The sequence below is a fragment of the Rhinolophus ferrumequinum genome, chromosome 7, assembly GCF_004115265.2.
Source record: "Rhinolophus ferrumequinum isolate MPI-CBG mRhiFer1 chromosome 7, mRhiFer1_v1.p, whole genome shotgun sequence".
In the NCBI taxonomy this organism is placed as follows: Eukaryota; Metazoa; Chordata; class Mammalia; order Chiroptera; family Rhinolophidae; genus Rhinolophus; species Rhinolophus ferrumequinum.
Window position 1 is genome coordinate 65,914,398 of NC_046290.1, and position 24,483 is coordinate 65,938,880.

The 24,483-nt window shown below is 32.1% G+C and overlaps 1 protein-coding gene across 1 annotated transcript in view; it reads right to left on the reverse strand.

The window, feature by feature from the left end:
- CHD1 (chromodomain helicase DNA binding protein 1) overlaps positions 1-24,483 on the reverse strand; it is a 78,155-nt gene that overhangs the window by 18,704 nt on the left and 34,968 nt on the right. Inside the window, exons 8-24 of the mRNA XM_033110329.1 lie at positions 23,614-23,839; positions 23,117-23,217; positions 22,706-22,884; positions 21,571-21,698; positions 20,336-20,552; positions 19,449-19,538; positions 18,210-18,400; positions 17,260-17,448; positions 15,857-16,019; positions 14,868-15,020; positions 12,658-12,729; positions 12,039-12,188; positions 6,691-6,839; positions 6,229-6,325; positions 6,022-6,117; positions 4,050-4,226; positions 1,015-1,175 (exon numbers count right to left, since the gene is read on the reverse strand). Coding sequence (XP_032966220.1) covers positions 1,015-1,175; positions 4,050-4,226; positions 6,022-6,117; positions 6,229-6,325; positions 6,691-6,839; positions 12,039-12,188; positions 12,658-12,729; positions 14,868-15,020; positions 15,857-16,019; positions 17,260-17,448; positions 18,210-18,400; positions 19,449-19,538; positions 20,336-20,552; positions 21,571-21,698; positions 22,706-22,884; positions 23,117-23,217; positions 23,614-23,839 — 2,539 coding nt within the window. The remainder of the gene's footprint in view (positions 1-1,014; positions 1,176-4,049; positions 4,227-6,021; positions 6,118-6,228; positions 6,326-6,690; positions 6,840-12,038; positions 12,189-12,657; positions 12,730-14,867; positions 15,021-15,856; positions 16,020-17,259; positions 17,449-18,209; positions 18,401-19,448; positions 19,539-20,335; positions 20,553-21,570; positions 21,699-22,705; positions 22,885-23,116; positions 23,218-23,613; positions 23,840-24,483) is intronic.

Genomic DNA, 24,483 nt, shown 5'->3' on the forward strand with positions numbered 1-24,483 from the left:
CAAGACAAAAAAGATTCAAGACTACCACAGGAAGTGTCTCAAGAATTGTCAATCATATTATACCTCCTCACATTCCAAGGGTCGATAAAATTTTACTGAATATAGCTTTAATTTAGGTGTATGGTATTATACCAACAATGGAAAATAAAAATTTTACTTAAGAACAAAGCTACCTAAGTGGTTGATGGATGAGAGAAATTATCCAGGAAAAGTAGAAGTTGAAATGCCTCTTCAACTAAAGATAGAAAGTCCAGCAAATCAGGTGGTCATACAAGTACCCTTAATAAAATCTAACAATATATTTAGTTTTCTGGAGAAAGAATGAGGAAGAACTTTTTATCAGTCAGGTCTATGATGTAAAAAAAAAAAAAACAGTTACAATGGCTTGAAAGAAACAACTTCTCAAAATACAATGAACAATCTTTTTACAAATTGCATAAGCAAAAATATTATATAAAGTAAATTGTTATTGTATTACCCTTAAGTAAATGTGTATATACAAATAAACATATCTGGAAAGAAAACTACAATTTACATTGCATGGCAATCTTACCTCAATTCCTACTTGGATGTTTTAGAAATGCTCTTAATATGGTTACTTTCAAAAAGAGTTAAAACTAGAAAAATATGGAACTAAATTATTCCCACATAAAAATAATAATGTTGGGAGTCATAACCGCAGTGAGAATTTGTAATAAATCTAATGTACTGAAATATACATTCACTATTCAAAAGGGCCACTCTGAACTACATTAAAAAAAACAAAAGAAATTTAGCAGTCTAAATAGACTAACAATAAATAAATAATATGCAAAGATTAGATACCAAACTTGTTTTTCTCCTCATAGTTATAATGAACACCTACCTAAAAGCGGAACTACCCAATCCCTACACAATTATCATGTATTTGCCTCCTCTAAAACTTTTATCTTAATCTTTGAAAACTATGGGATTTCTCTATTTCAGTTTCACCCTCTAATGAAAACAAGTTGAAGTGGTCTTATGTCATCTTACCGCCGAATTTCTGCATCACTAAATCCTTTAATATTCTCTCGAGGGATAGTCCGTGGTCTTCCACGTTTCTTTGGCCTTTTCCTTTCTGAGATCGAATCACTATCAGATCCCGAGTATCTCCTACTTCTACTGCGCCTCCCTTCACTTCCATTGAAACTAATCTGGAATTTGAAAACAAAAATTTACTCAAACTTAAAGAAGGTTTCTTTTGTAAGAGCAAAGAAAACACTACAAAAGACTGACAGAATTAACAAATTCAAATGTTTCTCTATGTATCAAAAATATTCTATGAACAAAATTAAAATGCAAACAAAATAAAAATATAGTATGCTAGTGACAAAGAGGTATTAACAGCCTTTATACGTAAAGCAATCTTAAAAATCAGCAGGAATATGCCCATTTTCCTTTTGTAAAAATATGACAACAGTTATTATTATTAACAAGCAATTAATAAAATAATATGAACATAAAATTATACATTATTGGTACATTTTTTAAGATGAGTAACTAACAATGAAATGCAATTCTTTTAGTAATCCATCAACTTGATCAATATCAATTAAGAAATAGTAGCTAGTATTAGTAATAGTAACAGGAAAATGAACAGTAATACACCCCTGGTGGATACTTAAACTGGGACAGAAGGCAATTTGGCAATATTATATCTGTACAATGGAAACTGGAGAAGCCATTAAAAATTGTGTTGAATAATTAACATTTATTTTATACTGTCAAAGGAATGAAATTAATGACTCCAATTAAATTTGGCAAATGATATGTATAAAAAACATTGGAATTATGTATACCATAGTATTATTACTAGTGGTATCTCTAGGTATCTCTATATTGTGTCATTTTTTTTTCTGTTCTTCTAAATATCTACTTACTGGTATTCTAATTAGGCTAATCAAACATTTAACAGAAAAAATGACAGTTGAACCCCCATAAAAGCCTACTTGTAACATTAGTTGTTTAACAGATACATCAAAATATATTTTCTGTATGTCTTTGGAATTTTTCCAAAGTCTCAGTACATATTCTGAAAGCCTAATAGCTAAAAAGCTTAAGAAAATCAAGGATGGGCATTCAATTCTTGTTCTAATCTCTAATCCTTTTACAAAATCTAGTATAATACTGTGTTTCCCATGCACTATAAAAGGAAACCAGTCTGGGGTTTGGTTTAAAAAAACTGCATACAAGGTCACTTTTAGTCCAAATACATCTTATTTGGTTCCATTTCGGCCTGGGATGCAAAAAGTTGGTAGGTAACGCCTTCCCTAACAACAAACTCATAATCTACAAAATTTTACCTTTTCTTAAACACATCAAAATCACAATGCAATCTAGTAGTCTCAAACATAAAGAAATACAGCAGCTTGTAAGAAGAGATGGATTTTAAACACTGGATCACTCGTGACAGACATCAAGTACCACACAAACAAGCAGGTAAGAGGAAGTTAGGTAAAATTTGCTAAAGGCTGAGTGTGGGCTACCATGAGAGCACAGGTTCCCTAGGAACCAAAGACACAGCAAGAACCTGCACCCACTCTCAGGCGACTGATTCCCCACAAACTTCCACCAGGTACTCAAGAAAAAGACTAGAAGTAGGGTGGAAAATTAGAGAAAACTTTCCTTCGTGGTGCAGCGTTGGACAAAGGAAGCAGTCACCTTTGAGAAGATAGGTAGGAAACTTTGCCAGATCCATCTCACCTACTAAACTGAGGGCGCAGGAGAAGACCTAATATAGTTATAGGAAAAGAGAAAGAGAATAAAAAATCTCCACCCTTGGGTGAAGGGGGACAAGGACTAAGGATAGGCAAGTCCCTCATTTGCCTCAGAATCAAAATTTAAGGAGGCACCAAAAAACTCAGTAATCAAGACAACTAATCTTGTAATGCAGTATTCTCAAAAAAGAGAAAAAAAAGAAAAAAAATTAATGCAAAAAAAAAAAATAATCTAGTATTCAAGTTTTTTTTCCCTTTACAGCAGGATCCAATATATGTAGCTTGGCATTGCACTGTTACTGTTATTTGAAACTCTGATATTTTGTTCATTTGGGCAATAAAATAAACATCAACAAATCACATAAGATATGCTCTCTGACCATAACAGAATCAAACTAGAAGTCAGTAACAAAGATACTTGAAAAATCTCCCAAATATTTGGAAATTAGACATCTAAAAAAAAAAAAAAAAATCCTATGCACTAAAGAGGAAATCACAAGAGAAATAAGATTAGAAAATATTTGTAATGAATGAAAATGAAACAGCAGATATAAAAATTTGGAGATTCAGAAAAGGCAGTGCTTAGAGAGAAACTTGCAGTATTAAATGCTAATATTAGAAAACAAAGGTCTTGATTTAATGGTCTAAGCTTATAACTTAAGATATTAAAAAAAATTAAAGCAAAAGAAGGGTAAATAATAAAGAGTAGATGTCAATATAATTTAAAACAGAAAATCAATTAAATCAAAAGGTGGTTCTTTGAAAAGATAAATAAAATTAACCTTTAACTAGAATAATCAAGAAAAATGTTACCAGTTTAGAAATGAAAAGAAGGGAATCATTAAATATCCTACAGACACTAAAAGAATAATAATGGGATACTGTAAATAACTTTATGTCCATAAATGCAACAACTCAGATAAACAAATTCCTTGAAAGAAACAAACTACCAAATTTACTGAAAAACAGATATTTTGAATAGTTCATATTTATAAAAGAAACTGAAGTTATAGTTAAAAAGTCTTCTAACAAAGAAAACTCCAGGCCTCGATGCTTTCCCTGACAAATGTCACCATACACTTAATGAAGATAATACAAATTCTAAGCAACTTTTTCCTAAAATAGAAGAGGAGCAAATACTCTCCAACTCATTTTATGAGGCATGGATTATCAAATTAAATGAAGACATTACAAGAAAAGAAATATCTCTCATAAACGAAAAGAAATCAGTCCATGTGTGAATACTCTTACAATTTAAGGAGCCACCAAAAAAAGATATTGTAAAAGTATCTTTTATATTTAAAAAGTCACCTGTTTAGCACAGTTTCTCATTCTTGGAAGCATATAAATTTCTTCAAGTTCCTTTTGTCTTTCTTCCTCTTCTAATCGTCTTCTTTGATCTTCTGGAATGATTTCTTCCCAATTCTTTGAATTTCTTTCAGGTTCCAATTCAATGTCATCCTCATCCATATTTGAAAAGTTAGCAACCTGATAAAATTCCAGAATTTTCACAGAATAAGCATTAAAGAAGAACGTTCTTAAATTGTATTCTTCTTTTTTAGGGACAAGTGGCATACCAGAATAAGACAATAAAAGTTAAATATTCTCAGGATAATGAATATATGACTATGGATTAAACCAAATATGAATGCTAAACCATCTAAGTTCATTTCATTAGGTCAAAGTAGATCAAACCAAATGACTTCTAAGAATTCTCTTCCAGGAATGATTCTCTTTTGTCCTGTTATTCAACAAAAGTATTACTACAACAGAACTAGAAAAAATTAACAAAGTAATTTATAGTAGTATCATGCTAAATCACCTTCTGCAGGAATTACCAAACAAGTCCATTAACTAACTACCAAGTGTTGTAGAACAATCCAATATTTTTATTTTTATGATCATAAAATAGTACCTAAAGAGCTACTGACAAGAGACAACAGTTCTAAAATCCTAGATAAATTTATTTAGGTTCCCTAAGCCATAGTTTCTTCATTCCTAAAAAAAAGGGAAAGTAACAGCACACTAACTTTTGTGAAGATTAAAGAAGATAATACATTTAAGGAACTGTACAGTCTAGTGTATAGAAAGCATTCATTAAAGCCAATTTCCAATATTAGTACATTAAAACCTATAGATAACTGGATGAAGACAAGAAAGCTGCTTATCCTACATAAGGAATGGGGTTAAAAATATTATGTTTATTCTTTCATGTCTATTATTTAAATGTGATGACATCCCTAAAGGCAGCAAAGTGTGAGTATCAATTCACTAGTAAAAAAATAATCAATATAGAGTTAATATAGTCTCTAGTTAACTTACCGGTGACTTTTTTCAAATTTTCAATTAGTCAAATTAAAAAAAAACAAATAGTATAACTTCATGTGAAAAGTTAATTAGACCATACCCAGAGTCCATGAAAATTCCAGAAACCTTCACCTATCACCAGGATTACAGAAATAGTCTTACTAACTTATTTCCCTTCTTAAATTCTTTCCTCAACACAGTATATCCTTCACATTGCAGCCAGAGTGATCCATTAACATTACAAAGATTTTATTCACTGCTGTGTCCCTGTACATGGCACACTGCAGGTGCTCAATAAATATTTGTTGAATGAACAAATGACAAATTGAATTAAACCTTAAAATCCTTAGTTTGTGGAAAATGGCTAGGATATAAAGGAACCTGCTTCTTTATACTAAACAATTGGCACACAACTTACTCTCTGAGGTCAGTTGACTTACGTTGCTTTACGACTCCTTGCAACCTTTTAGCCCTCTCCAAACCAGGAGTACTTATAACTATTAATAAAAGCTTATTGTTTACTTTGCCTAACTGATTTACTTGAGCCTTCTTACTTGTGATAATGCTTAAATTAATCTAATGTCAAAAACTGCTCCAATAAAAATCAGCTAAAAGCCTTCAGTCCTGGAAATCTAAATAAGAGACCATATTTATTTATTTACCCCAATATTTGAGGATATGCTATTTGCCAAAAACTATTCTAGGTGCTAATCTAAAAAAATAACATCCCTCTGCATTCACTAAATAAATGTAACTATTCACAAATGATTTTGTTCCTTTCAAATCAGGCTGCTACTGGTTTGTCAGAATAAGAAAAATAAAACTTCATACACCAGAGAAAATTTTAATACACACAAAAAAATTAAGAAAGTTTTGTTTAAAAATTACCTTGCTGATGGTGCTTAAAGAAATTAAAAATTATTCCCTCTCAATTTATACGAATATAATTATAACGAAAATTTAAAAGAAAATTTACCTTGAACTGGGAAAGCAATTCATCTCCTACAGTTAAAGGGCCTGGTTCATTTTCATGAGTTTCAGCCCTCTTCAAGATTTCATCTATATCCATTTCCTACAATTAGAAAGAAATCTTTATTTTAAATATATCTTAATATGTGTTAAAGTAAATATACTTTGTATTAAGTATAGTTTAAATAGATGAGACATTTGCAAGTTTTGTTACCTGGGGTTCTTGTTCTTCTCCTTCAGGTTCCTTAAAAAGTTCCTCAGCACCAAACTTTAAAATGGCTGATAACTCTTCTTTATTGAAAGGAGTAGAACTAAAATCAGGAAAAAAAAAATATTATACTTAACACCCACAGTTAAATATTTAACATTTACATAGCACCTTTATTAATAATTAACATAGTCACAATAGTTATATGACATAGATAGGTGAAGTATTAGCAGTATACTTATTTTAAAACTAAAGAACTTGAAGCCTAGATGTTAAAGAGATTTCCCCCAAGATTACAAAAACTAGAGTAACAAAATCAAGTAGTGAATGTATGTCATTGACTAAAAATTAGTTCAGTGCTTAAAAAATAAAAAAAAATATTACAACATTAGATACAGTAACATTTCAGAAAAATGAGTGTAGTAGGAGTCTAAAATGATATATATATATATTTTTTACAGTAAATACCTTGAGGGGGCAGAACCTGTGTGTAGTACTGTCTTCCCAGTTGTGTCCATTCTTTGAATCACAAGATGATCTAAAACCATCTTTTTTTTGGCCCTTTCAAGAATATCTTCTTCAACCGATCCCTTTGTAACTAGACGATAAATATTCACCTGTAAAGATATGCATGATGAAACACAAACGTTTCAGTAAACTGAAAATTAAAAAATATATAGCAATGTGTTCAAAGCTAACTTTCTTCAATTTAAAGATTGAAGAAAGATTAAAGATTATTTTGAGGGTATGTCTTTCCTCACGTTTGGTTAGATTTTGTTTGCTTTTTCTTTTTTAAAGAATGACAGTAATTTTTAAATTATCTTTTAACTGGGAAAAATATGGTAAACTTATGACAACCTTACACCAGTTTTGTCAATCCTGATTCGTGTTTTATCATTCCATATCATCCAAAATTCTATGATCTACTCTCCAAGTTATGCTAAAGTCCTGCCCTAAAATAAAGCTCTCCAAAACAGACAAAAGTTGATGTGTAGTAATTTTGCCCTATTTCTCAGTCAGTGGTTCTGTAACAAATATTACCACCATATAGATAATTTGAAAATTTAAGGAAACATTTTTAGTTTTCACAATACTTACATGGGCTTACCAGCATTTAGAGTACAAGAACCAGGGATACTAGACATTCTGCATTAAACTGGACATTCTCACAGTGAAAAATAATCCCCAGTCTTTCAAATCTTTCAAATGATTCTTAAAAACCTTTTTAAATTACCTTGAGTCTAAATTCTAACTCTATTTTAATATAAACACAGAGCATTTTTACAAAGTTATGACACACATTAATTTTTTCAGGATTGCAACTATGTGTAAATAAGACAATTTGGTAATTATTTTATTTGAGTCTTTATCAAAAGTTATCATTTCCATCTGTTTATATAATAGTAGTGGTGTCACCAATAAAACTCATCTGCCTGAAGATGACGTAGAATAATATTGAATGTCAACTATAATTATATATATATATAAATATATACGGCTACGGGATATAAAGTACAGCATAGAGAACACAGCTCATGATACTGTAACAGCTACGTATCTATGATGTCAGAGGGGTAGCAGACTTGGGGGGGGTGGTGGTTATCAATTTGTGAGGGGTGTAGATGTCTAATCATGTTGTTTTATACAACTGAAACTAATTTAAAAAAATAAAACATATCACAGCAATAAAAAAAGAAAACTCATCTGTATTTATCATCTACACCTACTCATTTTGTAGTTGCTACATGCAAATATTTAACAGGAGATCTGAGACTCCTTCTATCAGATTTGGAGCCAAATACTACTTAAGTAGCACGTACATGAAGCATAGGAATCTTACTATATTTTATCAACAATGAAATTAATAATGTTTCTCATTAATAATCATTAATAAAATGTTAACAAAATGTTAAGAAATCTGTATTGCCATTATTTTGTGATCTTAATTCAGATACTCTTCCCACAGGTCTCCCATGCAACTTTCCATAGTATCTTTTCTTACTAATTCTTTTCCTAATATATCCTCTATGTTCTATCATCTATTAGAAAATGTGGTGGCCAAGGTCTTTAAGTCGTGTAAGTGGAATGTAAGTGATGGCCGTGTGTTGAGGATTTCAATATAGGTGGTATCTGTTCAGTGCAACTGATCACTATTGCCCATCTCACTCATAATACAGGGATATTCTGACTCTTCCCATATACATTAGGCCCAGCTCACCCGTGAGAATGCCTTATTTTCTCACTTTGTCCTCTTTTAATAGTCTATAATTTATCTTGGTATGTTGTCTCTACTTCAAGTTCCCCTCTTTATAACGTATAAAGTCTGTTATTATATTACCTAATCTAATAACAATTTTTATCCACATATGAGGTAAACATAAGGTAAACAATAGATGTCCAAAAAAAAGTTTTAAATAGCGTTGTTTCTTTTCGCTACCCCTGTTCTTTTCATCCTTTGTACTTATGGAGAATGAGTCCTGCTCTTAGTCTCTCAACTCTAAACTTATTCTTTACATCCTAGAATAGTCATATATGTTGAAATATATACTGCATTTCCCCAAAAATAAGACCGGGTCTTATATTCATTTTTGCTCTAAAAGACACATTAGGGCTTATTTTCAGGGAGTGTCTTATTTTTTTCATGTACAACAATCTACATTTATTCATCTATAACAATCTATTTACCCATTTATTCATACACAAAAATCTACATTTATTCAAATACAGTCATATCATCTTTTGGATCATCGTCATAACTCTCCAAATCCCAAATTCCAGCTTGAATTTCTTGCAACTCCATTTCCTGTAGAACCACTGGCCCCAATCTCTCATGTCCAGCAACAGAGCTCTCCTTAAATGAGCACTTCTTGTCCATGGAGCCTGCTTGTAGTGCATTAGCAACACAGCTGTCAGTGGTTTTATCCAATGAATTCTTCACCCAAGTCACGACCTCTTGCAGGCTAGGCTTCACAAAGTTTCCACACTGATTTCTCTCCATTCTATTTTCAATGTAGTCACTGATTTCCATGTGCAAATCATCCTTGAATGGCTTGTTTACTGCAGTATCAAGAGTCTGGAGATAGGCAGTCATTCCTGCGGGAATCATTATTTGATCTATTCTTCTCTCTGCAAGGAAGTTCTTCATGTCTTTAGCGTGGTGAGTGCTGGCTGAATCCCAGACTAGCAGACCTCTTTGGCCACCTTGCAAAATAAGTGGCAGCATGAAATCTACCTACATCCCTATAACTGCTTATGTGCACCAGGCTTTTTCGGTTTCAAGAACATAAATGCCTGAAACACATTCAACCTTATCTTTCTTGCCCTTAGTGATGATTAGAGGTGGGGCTTTCTTTCCATCCAGACGAACTGCCAAAATACAGGTAACACGTGCACTTTCGTAACCAGTGGAGAGAATATAGATTGATGAGGCACCCCTCTGATCAATTGTCATTTGAGATCGTTGGCCCATAAACACTGCAATTTCGTGCATAGCCATCATGTTGGAGAGTTGGTATTTAGAAAAGTCGATGCCATCTACAAAGGAATTGATGGCAAGTGCATGTTTAATAACTTCAGTATCTTCCAGCTTGAACAATGTTGTTGATCTTAGAGAAAGTTCATATCGCTGAAGGAAGCTCCAACCAGTGCTGCGATGCTTTGAATTCTTCTGGGGATATTTCTAACTGTGGTGCCATTGCAAGGGCAAATGCTTGAATATCTGCCCGGCGCACAACCAAAGCCTTTGCTCTTCTGTCAGCAATCCACTCATAGATGATGTCTTCCAGCTCAGGAAATAATGGTTGCTGATCTGATCCACACTTGCACTTTTTAGCATTTCCCTCGTCCACCTGTTGACTGAGATTATCATGCTCTGCTCGCCATTTTTGGGCCATTCGGAGATCCCACTTCTTCTCTTTGCAGTCTTTGCAGAAAGCTATAGGATTCTTGCCCCGGGAGTCCTCCACAATTCCTTTCTTGTACTCAATAGAATAGCTTTATTTTTGCACTCATCTCGTCTGGGGGTCAAGACATTATTCCCTTTAAATCCACCATTAAATTAAGTGTTAATTGAAGACTTATGAGACAGAAGTGGCAACAAAAATGATGACAATTAAGAATGATGATCCACAACAGTGACGAAAAATCGCAGGCACCAAAATTCAGAAAATGTTTATTTCATATGAGTGCATTAAGTACATCCATTACAACACATGAAGTATTGAATTATGAAGATTCATAACGTCCGTTCGTTCAAGTGTGCACATTATTCATACATTGTGTCTGTACTCTGGTCATTCAGCAATAAGTCTTGAATTCATGCATTTACATAGGCGTTTACCTCTTGTCCAAAGGTGTCCGCTTGGGTATTTGCAAATACTTAATTATAATTTATACTGTCATTTATTTTAAGTATTAATGTCAATAATATTATTTATTTATATTTAATTATATATTAATATTACTTTATAATTCAATACATCAGTCGTGTGTTGCAATGGATGTACTAAATGTGGCCGTCTGGCTGACAATCTTAATTGGGGCTTAGTTTTGTGGTAGGGTATATATTATGAGCATCCTGAAAAATCATGCTAGGGCTTATTTTCCGGTTAGGTCTTATTTTCAGGGAAATACGATACTATTTCAAAAGAACTTTTTTACCTGAATTACTGTAAGGGCATTAGAATTCAAATTACATGTATCCATTTCAAGATAGAAAAGCAGATACTAAAAATAGTTGTTATAAAAAGGGGGTCACTTGTTCTGATGAAGTCGAGAACTACTACTCTAAACAAGCTTTCAGGTAGGGGAATGTCATCTTGTTCCAGAGTATAAGAAATTATAGGAAGAAGCACGATACGATACATTCCTGATGAGACAGTTTTATTAAAATTATTTGAATACAACATATTTTTTAGTTTTAAATTATGTATTTTTTCAGTAGGAAATGTTTTAAAGGTATTATAAATGAGCTAAATAAATAAGCCTTTTTGTGCTACTTGCTCATATCTCCTGCTTTGGAGAAGTTTGAGAAGCACTATTCTAGATGGAGGTAAATGAATTAAAATACAAAGACCAAGGCATCAAAAGGATGACAGACGGTTTTTCTCATGGCCTGTTACAACTGCCAGACAGTTGTACAAAAAGTATGAAATAAAAAAAGAGAATCTTACAGTAACATGCATAAAATACAGGCTAACAAAAAGGTAGCAATATACTAAGCAAAATCTCTTTGAATAATTAAGTAAATGAAGACATTACAAAATTTATAGTCAATGAAAAACATTGTGTCCTAGATGATGTATTACAGAATTGTACACCTGAAAACTATGTAACTTTACTAACCATTGTCACCTCAATAAACTTTCTTTTTTTTCAACTTTTATTTTAACTGTGTTTTTCCAAGACCCATCAGCTCCAAGTCAAGTAGTTGTTTCAATCTAGTTGTGTAGGGCGCAGCTCACAATGGTCCACGTGGGGATCGAACCAGCAACCTTGTTGTTAAGAGCACCACGCTCTAACAAACTGAGCTAACCAGCCGCCCCAATAAACTTGAATTAAAAACAAATACGAAAACAAAAACACTGTGTTCTATAGTTATAAACAGAAACCATGATCAAAAGAGAGTACATGATTCTACTGAGGCAGTTATCTCAGTGTCAGACTTGCAGGGGATTTTGGTAAATCTGAGTTCCTCAGTACTCTACCTGTTAAATAGCCATATGACTGTATTCCTACGATCTGATCAGGAGGGTAAACCAAAACCACAATAATCATAAAAAGATTCTGAAAGAGTAAAATAAGGGGAATAAAAATACCTGTTTCTTTTGCCCGATTCGATGAGCTCTAGCCTGTGCCTGAAGATCATTTTGCGGATTCCAATCAGAATCAAATATAACAACAGTGTCAGCAGAGGCTAAATTAATTCCTAGACCTCCAGCTCTTGTGGAAAGCAAAAAGCAGAAATCCTATAAGGAATTATAAATAGGCATGATTTTAAATTCTTCTAAACTGTGACAGTAAATAATTGATATAAAAATTTTATAATTGATTTTTTTTAAATGTAAAAAGTACTTTACCAATAAAACTGAAAGGTAGTTTTTAAAAATATTAAAATATATAAAACTCTAACAAAACCAAACAAGACCCCAAATTACAGCTATACATGGGAAACGTAAACACCAACTTCAACAAGAATTCTAAATGAAAGTGGGCTAATTTACTTTGAAGCAAATTAATTATCTTATGCTGAAATAGTATTGATAAGAAAAGGTAAAATTCTTCAAATTTAACATAGAATACCGATTTAAAAACTTCACTTGCAAATGAAAGCTAGCTAGCACCAATAAGACTCTAAAAAAAAAAAAAACAACAAAAAACTACAAGTATGACTAAAATAATGACTAAAACAATTTATAATATTAAAAGCATTCATACCTCTGACCCTTCGGCATTAAAATGATCCAGAGCTTGTTTCCTCAGCTCCCCTTTTATTGATCCATCTAATCTCTAGAATAAAACACATTAAAATACTTCATATAACAGATTGAAAAATTTTAAAAAGGAATCAAAATCAATTATAAAATTAAGTATGACCATGCACCATTGCTTTGCTAAGACTGTAAGACTAGAAGGTACTTCTTAGGCAGTAAAACCATGCCCAGCCATTCCGTCTTTAGAGTCTGTGCTCTTAACCACTAGAACTGCTTCCCCAAATAGTAAATAATAGCATGGGCTTTAATTCTGCCTGACTGTAATTCTGCCACTGTAAGAAATACATTTTACTTGTGAATGAGTACACAGCTATACACTCAAAGCAAGTTTCATGACTCAATGTACTGTGATATATACCCTCATATTTTATAATCTACTTCATTTTTTAAAAACGTTAGTACAATTCATTAAAGTGATTCCCAGATCCATGAATAGATTACAGCCCACAGTTTAAAAAACACTGATGAAGTCCAGTGTGGTTACTGGACCAACAGCATCCGTGTGACCTAAGAACTTAAAAATGCACACTACTGAACTCCATCACAGACTGACTGAATTAGAAACTTTGAGGGGGATCCAGCAAAAACTCTCTGGTTAAAGTTAGAATCACTGGTTTGGGGCACCATGGGCTCCAAAGGGCCCAATGTGAGTATTCATGGGTGCCTTGGGCAAGTGACTTGATTTTTTTCCTCGTCAGTTTCCTCCTCAGTACATGGACATAATGACAGTACTTACTTCATAGATATTCAGTGAGAGAATAAAACACTTGGCACAGTGCCTGACATGCTGAGTGATTACTAAACATGAGCTAAAAAGATGTCCAAAATAAAATGTTTTAAATACTGTTGTTTCTTTTTCATTAAAAATTACAATTAGAAAAAACTTCTAAAAAATAGTGGTGTATCATTTATTGAGGCATAATCTAAACCAAAAGAAAGTTACAAATGATTTTCTCTGGGAAGTGATCTGGAAATGAGGAAGGACTAGGAGCAGAGAAAACAGTTGCTTACAAATACTTCTGTACTATTTTTTTTAGTTTGACCACGTACACATAACAATTGGTCCAAAAACAAACCAACACAGGGATATGGTGGGGACAGGGGGAACAGAATAGGGGTGATAGCTAAAGGTACAGCTTCTTTTTGAGGTAGGAAAAACATTCTAAAAATTGACTGTGGTGATGATTACACATATTTGTGAATATATTAAAAACCACTGAGTTGTATATTTTAAATGGATGAATTGTATGGAATAGAAATCACATCTCAATAAAGCTGTTAAAAAAAAAAAATCAATGGTACTCTTTCTACTTTTTCCCTTAAATGATTACGTATTTCGCAATCATGTTCATTATCACCAAACACCTGTCCTTCGCAGCACTTTCCAGAATGTAATGTTTTATTTGTTCGTAATTACCTGCTTACTGTCTACCTCCCACACCAGGTTGTAAGCTCCAGCAGAGCAGGGATTATGTGTGCTGAGGTTGATCATTATAATTCTACTTCTATTTTACTACCTGCACTAAATAAATATCATTCACTAGATTGTATACACTGAGTGTTTGCTATGTTCCAGGTACTGTTCATAAAATCGCTGTAAGGATTAAAATTATTAGACGTAAAGTACTGAGATTAGCACCTAACTCTTAACATTAAACACTCATCCATATCATCTCTAATTATGTTGAATGAATTTCAAAATAAATATTGAATAAATGGAAAATAAGCCCATCTTGGTCTTTGGTATCTTCCCTGAAGTCATCTGGTTTTATTTAGCAAACTATACATTAGAGTAATTATGAGCACATAAATCTTAAGAATCTGCAATAGTCCTGGGAGTAACATTCACAAGGATTTGCTCTCTTTTCATTCCTCAGACTAAAGTCTAATATGTAAGGCTGCTCCTTTAGACTTGAACACAGAAAAGAAATATATAGAATAAAAAGAAAAATTAGAGAAAAGAAATTGCTTTGCTATTCAGGTCAAGAAGAAAAAAAAGAGAATAATGACAAATGGAATTTTTTTTCACACACATTTTCTTAGTTTATATGAAAATCTATACTTCATTTACAAAAGAATTTCAAAGGTTTGTAGAATATGCTGAGGAATTAGATGAAATTTAAGGCAACAAAAATGACAAAATAAAATGCTTACTTGAAAGGGAAATTGACGATATTTCAAATATTCTGCAAGTATGTCTAACATCCGCACCATTTGAGAAAAAATAAGAACTCTATTGCCTCTTTCTCTTAGGCGAATTAACAGCTTGTCAAGAAGAATCAATTTTCCGCTACTACGGATTAAGTGCTAAGGAAACAATAAATTACAACTATTATAACATGTTAAAAGAACAAATCAAATGAAACAAATGCCCCTTCAACTCTCTAGTTTGTTTAATTATTTTAAATGAGATTTAAAATTTTCATAATGTTGGATCAGTTTTTAAAACCTAGGACCTTTATCATTTTGCTCGTGATTTAAGCTAAAATTTTCCTTGCCATTTAGCATCTATGTTTTTGTTGTTTTTCAGGAGGAAAAAAAGGCATTGTTTCAGTCTGTTTTCTAGTTATTACACTATTTCTCCAAAAATCTAAGTTGTAAAACAATACACTGGAAGAAGCAGCAAGTAAGCAACCAAAGGTTTTAAAAGAGTAAGAAAACGTATTCTACTTTATACATAGAGAACTTCATGATCCTAGCACTTTAAAGCACTACTGTGGCTAGACGGCAACTGTGCTTTTTTGACTTCTCATTTGTCTTCCAGAAACGAGAGGAAGGTTAAGATTTGAAGTCAAGATGTTCATCTTAAGACTACCATTTGCAATGACATGAATTCAGAATAATCACTATTAGTGAAATGTTTTCACAATTAAGAATATACTAAGAGATTTTTGCTGGATAAATTACAACAGCCTATAATTAGATCCATTATTATAAAAATGATCAAAATAACTAATTGGATAAATTATCATTTTAATGGCTTTTATAAAGACTAAAGAACAATACTATTATTTACATATACCATTAATCAAAGAGAACTTCTAACCGATATATTAAAGCATTTTGCTATTTTCAGTTATAACTGAAATAAACATTTCTAGAATTTTGCTTTACTAAAATTACAGTTATTTTAAAATTCTTACTTGTAAGGCCTCCTGTTTATTATAGAATTCATTATTATCTGGTGGTTTAATGAGGTAGCAGTGATTACAACATTTCTTTAGCTCCATCATAATATTCAAAAAGCCTGAGGTACTGCCCTTGGAACCTTTGCTGAGGGCTTTGTAATTTCTAGTTAATATCCATCTGTTTTAAAAAAAAATCATGAAAATGATGTTTAGCAGAGAACAATTACCAGGATGAATTCTAATACCACAAAAAATAAGCACCAAACCAAAATTGTACCATTATAAAGTTTACAGCTGGATATATAATGGACCAAACCTTGTTCACAAGCAGACCAACCTTGTTCATAAGACTAATGAGAACACGTAACTTGTTATCTGAATCATTAACTACAGATGGTAAGAACTTCAATGAAACAGTGAATATTGGGTATTAATCCTTTTCTCCAAAAATTTACTTTAAAAATGGTCAATTGTATTATCTATCTTAACCTTATAAATTTCGCTACATTAGACACCTAATACATAGACTTAAAAGAAACCTAATAATAACCTGGTTTAGACACACTGCCTTCTCTAAATTATGATTACACAATGTATGTGCAAGCTATAGAAAAATTATGGGTGGTTATTTTATCACTCCACAAACTATACATAACATTTCCTCTCACCATGATCTACTAATACTTTGTTTTCTACAACCTTTTATTTTCTTCCTTTTTACAAGGTTAGTCTTCAAAGGATGTAAAGCAGTTATATCTCTGATTTGCCTCAAAATGATAGGGGTTGAGAGAATTGGGGGTGGCTACAGATACAGTAATCCTGGCTGTGAGTTGAAAAAAACAGCTGAGTGATGGGAGTTTGTTTCTGAGAATTCAAATGCTTGTAGCAGTGCATTTTATGCAATTAAATGTTTAAGTAGATATTAGGAGAGCCTTTTGAGTCACTGAAGTGTTACTATATAAATCTGACATGCATCATTTATACAAAAAAATTCAATATTAATATCAAAAAGCAAGCCTAACATTTTTTAGGGAGGCTTAAAATTTTTTTCTAAGTTTCTTTTCCTGAATTCTACTGCTGTCAATTATATAAATATCATAATTACATAATCACGTCTCAGCATCAGGGAAATGTGAACACTTAAAAGCAACCCCCCATAAGGTAACAGTCTATGAAATAGAGAGAGGCAACTAATGATGTGTTAAAGGTGAATTATTTAATCTTATATCACCCATTATCTTGGACATGTCATTCAATCTCTCTCTGCCCTAATATGCCATAGAATAAATGTATTCTAAAATTCAAGAATTGTTACTGCTCTAAGAGCCTAATAGGGGAGGGGGACACCTCAATGAGACAAGTACAGGGCGGTTACTTAGAATTAAATGTTCTGAACATGTGCTCAGTTTACAACTTACTTGTAATATTGTTTCTGTAGAGCACTCATTTCCATTCTTAAAATCTGCTCAACCTTGGCAGGAAGGGATTTTTCCACATCTTTCTTAACTCTGCGTAAAAGAAATGGCTCAAGCTCCTTGTGGAGGCTTGCGTAACCATATTCTCTGCCTTTGCCGTGTTCTTCTTCAAAATCTTCCCATGAAGAAAACCTTACAAATTCAAAAAAATAGAAGAATCACTAAAAAAGTCAAACTGCATCTATTTTTTCAGGGTAGTCACATGTAAACAAAACATAGATTTTAGGAAAACAATTAGCTAAAATTAGTCACTTTTAATACTATCCTTCTCAAGAAGTCTATTATACAAGATGAAAAGTCTATTTCAGTCTATTTCAAAGTCTATTATACAAGATGAAGTCTATTATATAAGATGAAATATAAGGAGTTGTTTTATAGAAATGATTCTCCTTAAGCTAAATAAAGATGAAATATTCTCAAACATGAGAGTAATTATTACTAAAATATTTCACAGAGAATATAATTAAGCTTAAAGTTCTGAAACTACTGAGAGTATGTATGCGACCTTGAACAAGCTGTTTATCCTTATCTAGTCTAGCTTTCCTCATTTAGAAAATGAGATTACCTACACCTTGTTATTTTTATTTTTACCACTACTGTTAAATACTGAGAATGATACTGTTTTGTTTTTTAAGCAAGATATATTTTGAACATGGGCAAAATCAACTGTTTTAATTTATATGAGTTCAAGCTTATTTATTTACAAACTAAAAAATGAAAATACTACTACAAGTATGAAACATTTCATCCCATTTCATTTTTTCTCCTTCTTAATAAACTGTGGTTTAATGTTTTAGGGCAATAAAACCTCTTGCTGACTTTATTAGCTACACTAATTATTGTCCTAAACTTAGCATACAAAACATGAAATTGTACATCCCGATTTATCTTACTTTTCTGGCATAATGAAATGAAGCAAAGACCAGAGCTCTTTGAGGGAGTTTTGTAGAGGAGTTCCAGTGATAAGGAGACGGTGATTGGACTTAAAGTCTATTAAAGTTTTATACAGAAGAGAGTCATCATTCTTTAATCGATGTGCTTCATCTACACCTATAAATGCCCAATTTAGACCGCCAAGGAATGCCTTAAAGTGAAAAAGAACATAGTGAATGTTTTGAGAGAAAAACTAAATTCAAACTTAGCCTTCCCATTTGACCTAAATTCAAATTATTAAAATGAGGCGAATTAAAATTAAATACAAGCTTTTGTCTAATTTTCAAATAAAAATTGTATTATTTCAAGATTTATTTGAATACTCAAATCAAGTAATTCAACATGCAAAATAAAGTTCTTTCCATGACTAATTTAGCCATTATAAAACAAAGCATAACATCAAGTGAAAGCTTTTACTAGCTTACATATTCAAATAAAGGAAGAAAAAAATGATTATCATCTAAAAATTTTACAAAACATTTTTAGCCTAAGTTCAGTAGAAGCCTCTATGAATGTCAATTTGTAGAGAATATGATATAAATTTGGAACAGTGTCTTAATTCAAGTATAGATATAATTCACTGTATAATTTCTATGAACTATAGACTTCTCACATATAAACATGGGTCTCTTAAAACAGAGACAGGTCTGATTCTGCTACTTAATAGTTGTATGACATTAGGCAAGTTCATTAACTTCTTTCAGACTTGGTGTTTCTTTTCAGTAAAGTAGGGGTAGCAATATCTTATAAAGTAGATGGGAATTACTTGAGATATTAACTATAAAGAATTAAGTAGGGCAATAGCTATAACACATTTAGCATAGTGCTTTACCTAGTGGTAGTTTAATCCTGTTAGCTATCTATCTTCCTCCTCTTATAAATCAACAGATAGTACATCAAACTAGTTTCATATAAGTCAGGAGTTGGCAAAGTTTTATGTAAAGAGCCAGATGGTGAATATTGTAGGCTTTGCAGACAAATGTGTGGTGGTCTCTGTCATATATTCATTGGTTTGTTTTTATAACCTTCTAAAAATGTAAATATCATTCTTAGTTCAAGGGTCATAAAAAAATAAGCAGATTTGACCCATAGATTGTAGTTTGCTGACCCCTGATTTAAATTATCTTCTCATCCTATCCATAACACATTGTAAAGGAAAAACCGATATCCATCAAACAGAAAAACATAACAATACACACCTTATCCTTCAATAAAATTTCATAAGTTGTTAACAGTATATTAAATTTTAACCGTTTGGTCTGGGGATGCATCCATTCATGAGTTCTTATCTATCAAGAAATTTTAAAGATAATTTTAAGAAACACATTAAGAAAACCATACTTTTACCTGAATATCTAAAACACACAAAAAACTATTATGTAATAAAATAGTTTAAATTATTCTTGATACAGTCCAACAAGTTACACTGACCATATAGTAAGTAAAATTAAATACCACACCCTGTCGAAATCGTCTATAAAAAATAAAGCAGACATGTTTTTAACACTACACAATTTTCACTGAGGGATGTTAACAAAACACTAGTGGACTAACTCATTTAATAACATTTATGAATAAAATATGATATCTCAAGTTTGCTTCACAGTAATTGGGAGTAAAGTACCATGTAGAGGTACAGGTGAAGCAAAACTGGCAATGAGCTAAAATTGTGAAGTTGGAGATAGGCACATGGAGGTTTATTGTACTCTCATGTTTGCTTTCAAGTATATTTGAAACTTTCCATAAGAAAGAAAAAAATATATCCACCATGTTTCCCCGAAAATAAGACCGGGTCTTATATTAAGTTTTGTTCCAAAAGACGCATTAGGGTTTATGTTCAGGGGATGTTATCCTGAAAAATCATGCTAGGGCTTATTTTCCAGTTAGGTCTTATTTTCGGGGAAACACGGTATAAAGTAACACTAAACCAAAAACTGACTTTTATCATAGTCAATTAAACATGTATCAAACACTTACTTTATGGCCAAGTTCTATGCTAGAAACTAAGACTATAAAAGACAAATAAAATACTTGTCCTCAAAGACAAGTATGCCTAGATTTCTAAATTTGTGGAGAAACAACTTACCATGTTTCTGCTGTTAATGTCACCTAAATAAACCACGGCATTCATTTGAGAAGCCCATGTCTGAATTTCCCTTTGCCAGGAAGTGAGAGTGGAGAGTGGTACTACTAATAGAAAAGGTCCGTATAATTGATGTTCATGAAACAAATAGTTCAGAAATGAGATCGTCTGTATTGTTTTTCCAAGGCCCATTTCATCAGCAAGTATGCAACTATTTCCTCTACAAAGTTAAAAACAAAAATTATGTATGAAATAAAGATTCAAATTTACAAAGAAACCTTTTTACATAACCCATGTACAAGTTTATATGAAAAGTTAAATAAAATTAATCTGATAGGTATTATATACAATATACCACTTTTATTAGCTATAAATAATAAATGTAAAGGTCTTTGTAATAGTGTAACAGAAGTGGAGAGAATTTACCATTTTAGGCCAGAAGCTTAAAGATTGACAGTATCATCTTGAATTAATTATGTAGCCAAAAACTCAATCCACCTACAACTGAGAGTCCAGATATACAGAGGGTGCCAAGAAAATGTACACACATTTTAAGAAAGGAAAACTATTAAAATTGTAATACTCAATATATATATATATATATATATATACCAATAACAAAAGATGAATACAAATCACGTTTGACATCTGCAATTACAAGAGTTGCTCAAAGTGGTTACTATCAGCCTCCAGACACTTCTGATTATGGCGAACTACTGTTTGAGCAATGTTGACTGAAGTGTCCACTTGCATACATTTTTTTGGCACCCCCGGTATTAAGTAAAAAGTAAACAGGAACAACATATAGCAGGAAAAACTATAGCTATGGTTAAGTTAAAAAAATAAATAAAATTTGCACCCTAGAGTCATCTTATATTGCCAGTAATGGAGCAGGGTACATAGGAGAGGGGAAAAAATGGAGGGCTAAATGGGTATTCGAAACACCTGTAAGAAAGAGAAACAGTTCAGGACTAGTGTGGGACAGGAATATACTATATATATTCTGACTTTAAGTTCAATAAAAACTTTAAGTACAGTGACAAACAGGTTAAACTCAAAACTCCACTGGATTTTCTGCTTAGTATGTATTAAGTACTGTTTATATATAAGGAAATCCAAAGACCTGCATAAAAATACCAAAGGGTATTTATCTTTATGTTGGTAGAAATCTTTTCCAAATTCTGTATTTGTAAAATTATCATCCTCTCAAATTAAACAGATGATTCTAATATACTTACTTGCACCAAGAGTGAGCAAGCCAATTTAAACCATTCAGTTGATAATCTCTTAATTCTAAACCCTCATGTCCTCCAATATAGGCTGGCTGCTTCTTTAGTGCTACAAATCTTGGCCTTTGCTTCAATACCTTCAACAGAAATAAATGTTAATACGAAAAATTATTAAATGTAACAAATTATATTAAAAGATGAAAATCTCAACTTTTACCATAAATTTTGAAATTTCATCTCAAATCATCAAATTCAGAAATTCCATGACTCAAAATATATCTGAGCATTCAAAGAAGACTGTTTTCTATTACTATGACAAGAATGTACAGTGAAGTATTTTGCCGTTTTCTTGAATAAAAAATTAAAGAGTTACGTTCCTGCTGTAATATTTGGGCTTTGTGTATTTCACAAAGGAAAGCTATGTTAAATTCATTCATTTTTAACCAATGCTCAACTCTGACCTAGAAATAAACCATAAAAATGGCTTAACTTCCCACTTAATTTCTGATTTCTAAATTACCATTATGACTATAGTTCAATCTTGTAATAAGAAAATAAATTTTAGTGGTACTTAGATCCCAAAACTATCACTAATAATAAATTATAAAGATCTTATGCAGTGTTTTCCCCAAAATAAGACTGGGTCTTATATTAATTTTTTTTTCAAAAGATGCATTAGGGCTTATGTTCAGGGGATGTCATCCTGAAAAATCATACTAGGGCTTATTTTCCGGTTAGGTCTTATTTTCGGGGAAAAGCGGGATTAGGCAAGGTAGTTCTGAATACCTTTTTATGGGCACATTTCTCTTTTTGTTTCCTACCTTGAAAGACAATATTCACTACCTTTTAAATCAATCATATACATCTGGTTTAGGAAGGAATTTTCCCTATTTGGTATCCCTAACTTACTTACCACAACTACCACCACCATTTTTCTGACAAAGTTTTGCTCACCAAGGCTAAAAGACAGTGCCACATCTAAGATCACATAACAATTACAGGAACATCATTTCCTGTAAGACCTACCATTCAAGCAGTTCTCTTCCTTAGCCTACCTCAAATCAGAATCTAACTCTCTATCTGGGCTTGTCATATTTATGATGCATAAATACATTTTCAGTAATTAAAAATGTAAAATACTCACCTTGCAATCTTTGAAAGGAGTAGTTTTTGATTGATTCCTGCTAAAATACTCATCTATGTATGCTTGAAACTTTTTGGAAATAAGAGCGCCATCCTCCCAGCTGCATTCTGAGTATGGAAGGCCCTGCCATTTGCAATAATAATCAGGATAACCAGCTGCTGATTTTTGATTGGAATGAGCTGTGAGATAAATCAGACGTTTATTTAATCTTTTTTTACATCAAATCTTATCCAAGGAATAATTCTTGGTAAAAACTACACAAGCAAAAATTAGTCATCTGGTTTACAATACTCTATTACAGTTAAAGCAAGCTACTGCAATTTGATGTGTATGTGACAAATTTTAAATTTTTTTTCAGATCATTTCAAGCATGGAACGATAAAAATTCAATTAGAATTATTTATTACTAACCAATTATTCGCTCCACTATTTGATACTGTTTATGCAGATCATCTGTAAGTTCTTGCTGGCAATTATAATATTCCACATCTTCTGGAGAAGCATTTTTCAACCTGAAAGATTATTAAATCCAGGGAGAGACTTCAGAATCTCCTCTAAATAACCCATCCCCCAAATATTATTAATAGCACAAAATCTCCCATTTTTACTTCTATCATGTGAGCCAGTTTAAAGAATAAAGAAATTGAAACAGAAATAAAGTAAAGCATCACTAATTTTTTTAACTTTAAAAATTAAATATATGAGACACCTTCTGTGTGACTGTTATCAAGGAGAGTGTTAGTTATGCTTATTCCTAAGAAATTTTACCTTGAGATGAAATACAAATAAATATACAAATAGTTATTTTAGATTATTATTTGATTCTTGACAAGGTATTCCTTATTAATAAAAAAGTTTAGTAATTGTCTTTGATCTATAAACAATTAAGTATAATATAAAGTATTTACCATCTTTTTGTTTCTTGATCTTTTTTCTTATAATTATCCAATTTTTTCATTCCTCTAACATTCTGCTGCTTAAGGGTTTCTTCTGTCTCCCAAGTATTGTGAATATGGGACCATCCTTTCCATTTAATTAAATACTGGATTTCTCCTGGCTCCTTGCTTTTTTCAAATCCTGCATTTGGGTCACCATCTGCTTCAACTGCGTAGATGGTTGTAGTAGCACCAGTAGCTGAAAAAGAAAGCACAATACATTCCCTTTAATTCTGTTACAGGAGTACTTCTTTGAATTCAAAAATTCAAGAATATGAATAGAAAAATATATGCTCTCTTAAAGTATCAGAACAAGAATTTATATGAAGTTATATTGCACATACATAACAGAAATTCAGAATTTTAGAACAGAAAGGTTATCTAATTTAATCCCCTCCATTTTAAAATTAGAAAAAACAAGGTCAAAAGATAGTGGCAGGAGTGTCCGGTTAGCTTAGTTGGTTATAGCACGGTGCTCTTAACAACAAGGTTGCTGGTTCGATCCCCACATGGGCCACCATTGTGAGCTGCGCCCTGCACAACTAGGCTGAAACAATTACTTGACTTGGAGCTGATGGGTCCTGGAAAAACACTTAAAATAAATAAGTTAAAAAAAAAAAAAAAGACAGTGGCACAGCTAAGATCATACAGCAACTTATAATAACTGATGATTGGGAGACTGATAATTAGAAACTAAAATAATTTAAAAAATCATCTTAAAAAACTGCATGTCTGAAATCACTGTCAAAGAAGTATCTGCACCCTCATGTTCACTGCAGCATTATTTACAAAAGCAAAGACATGGAAACAAACTAAGTGTCCATCAACAGAAGAATGAATAAA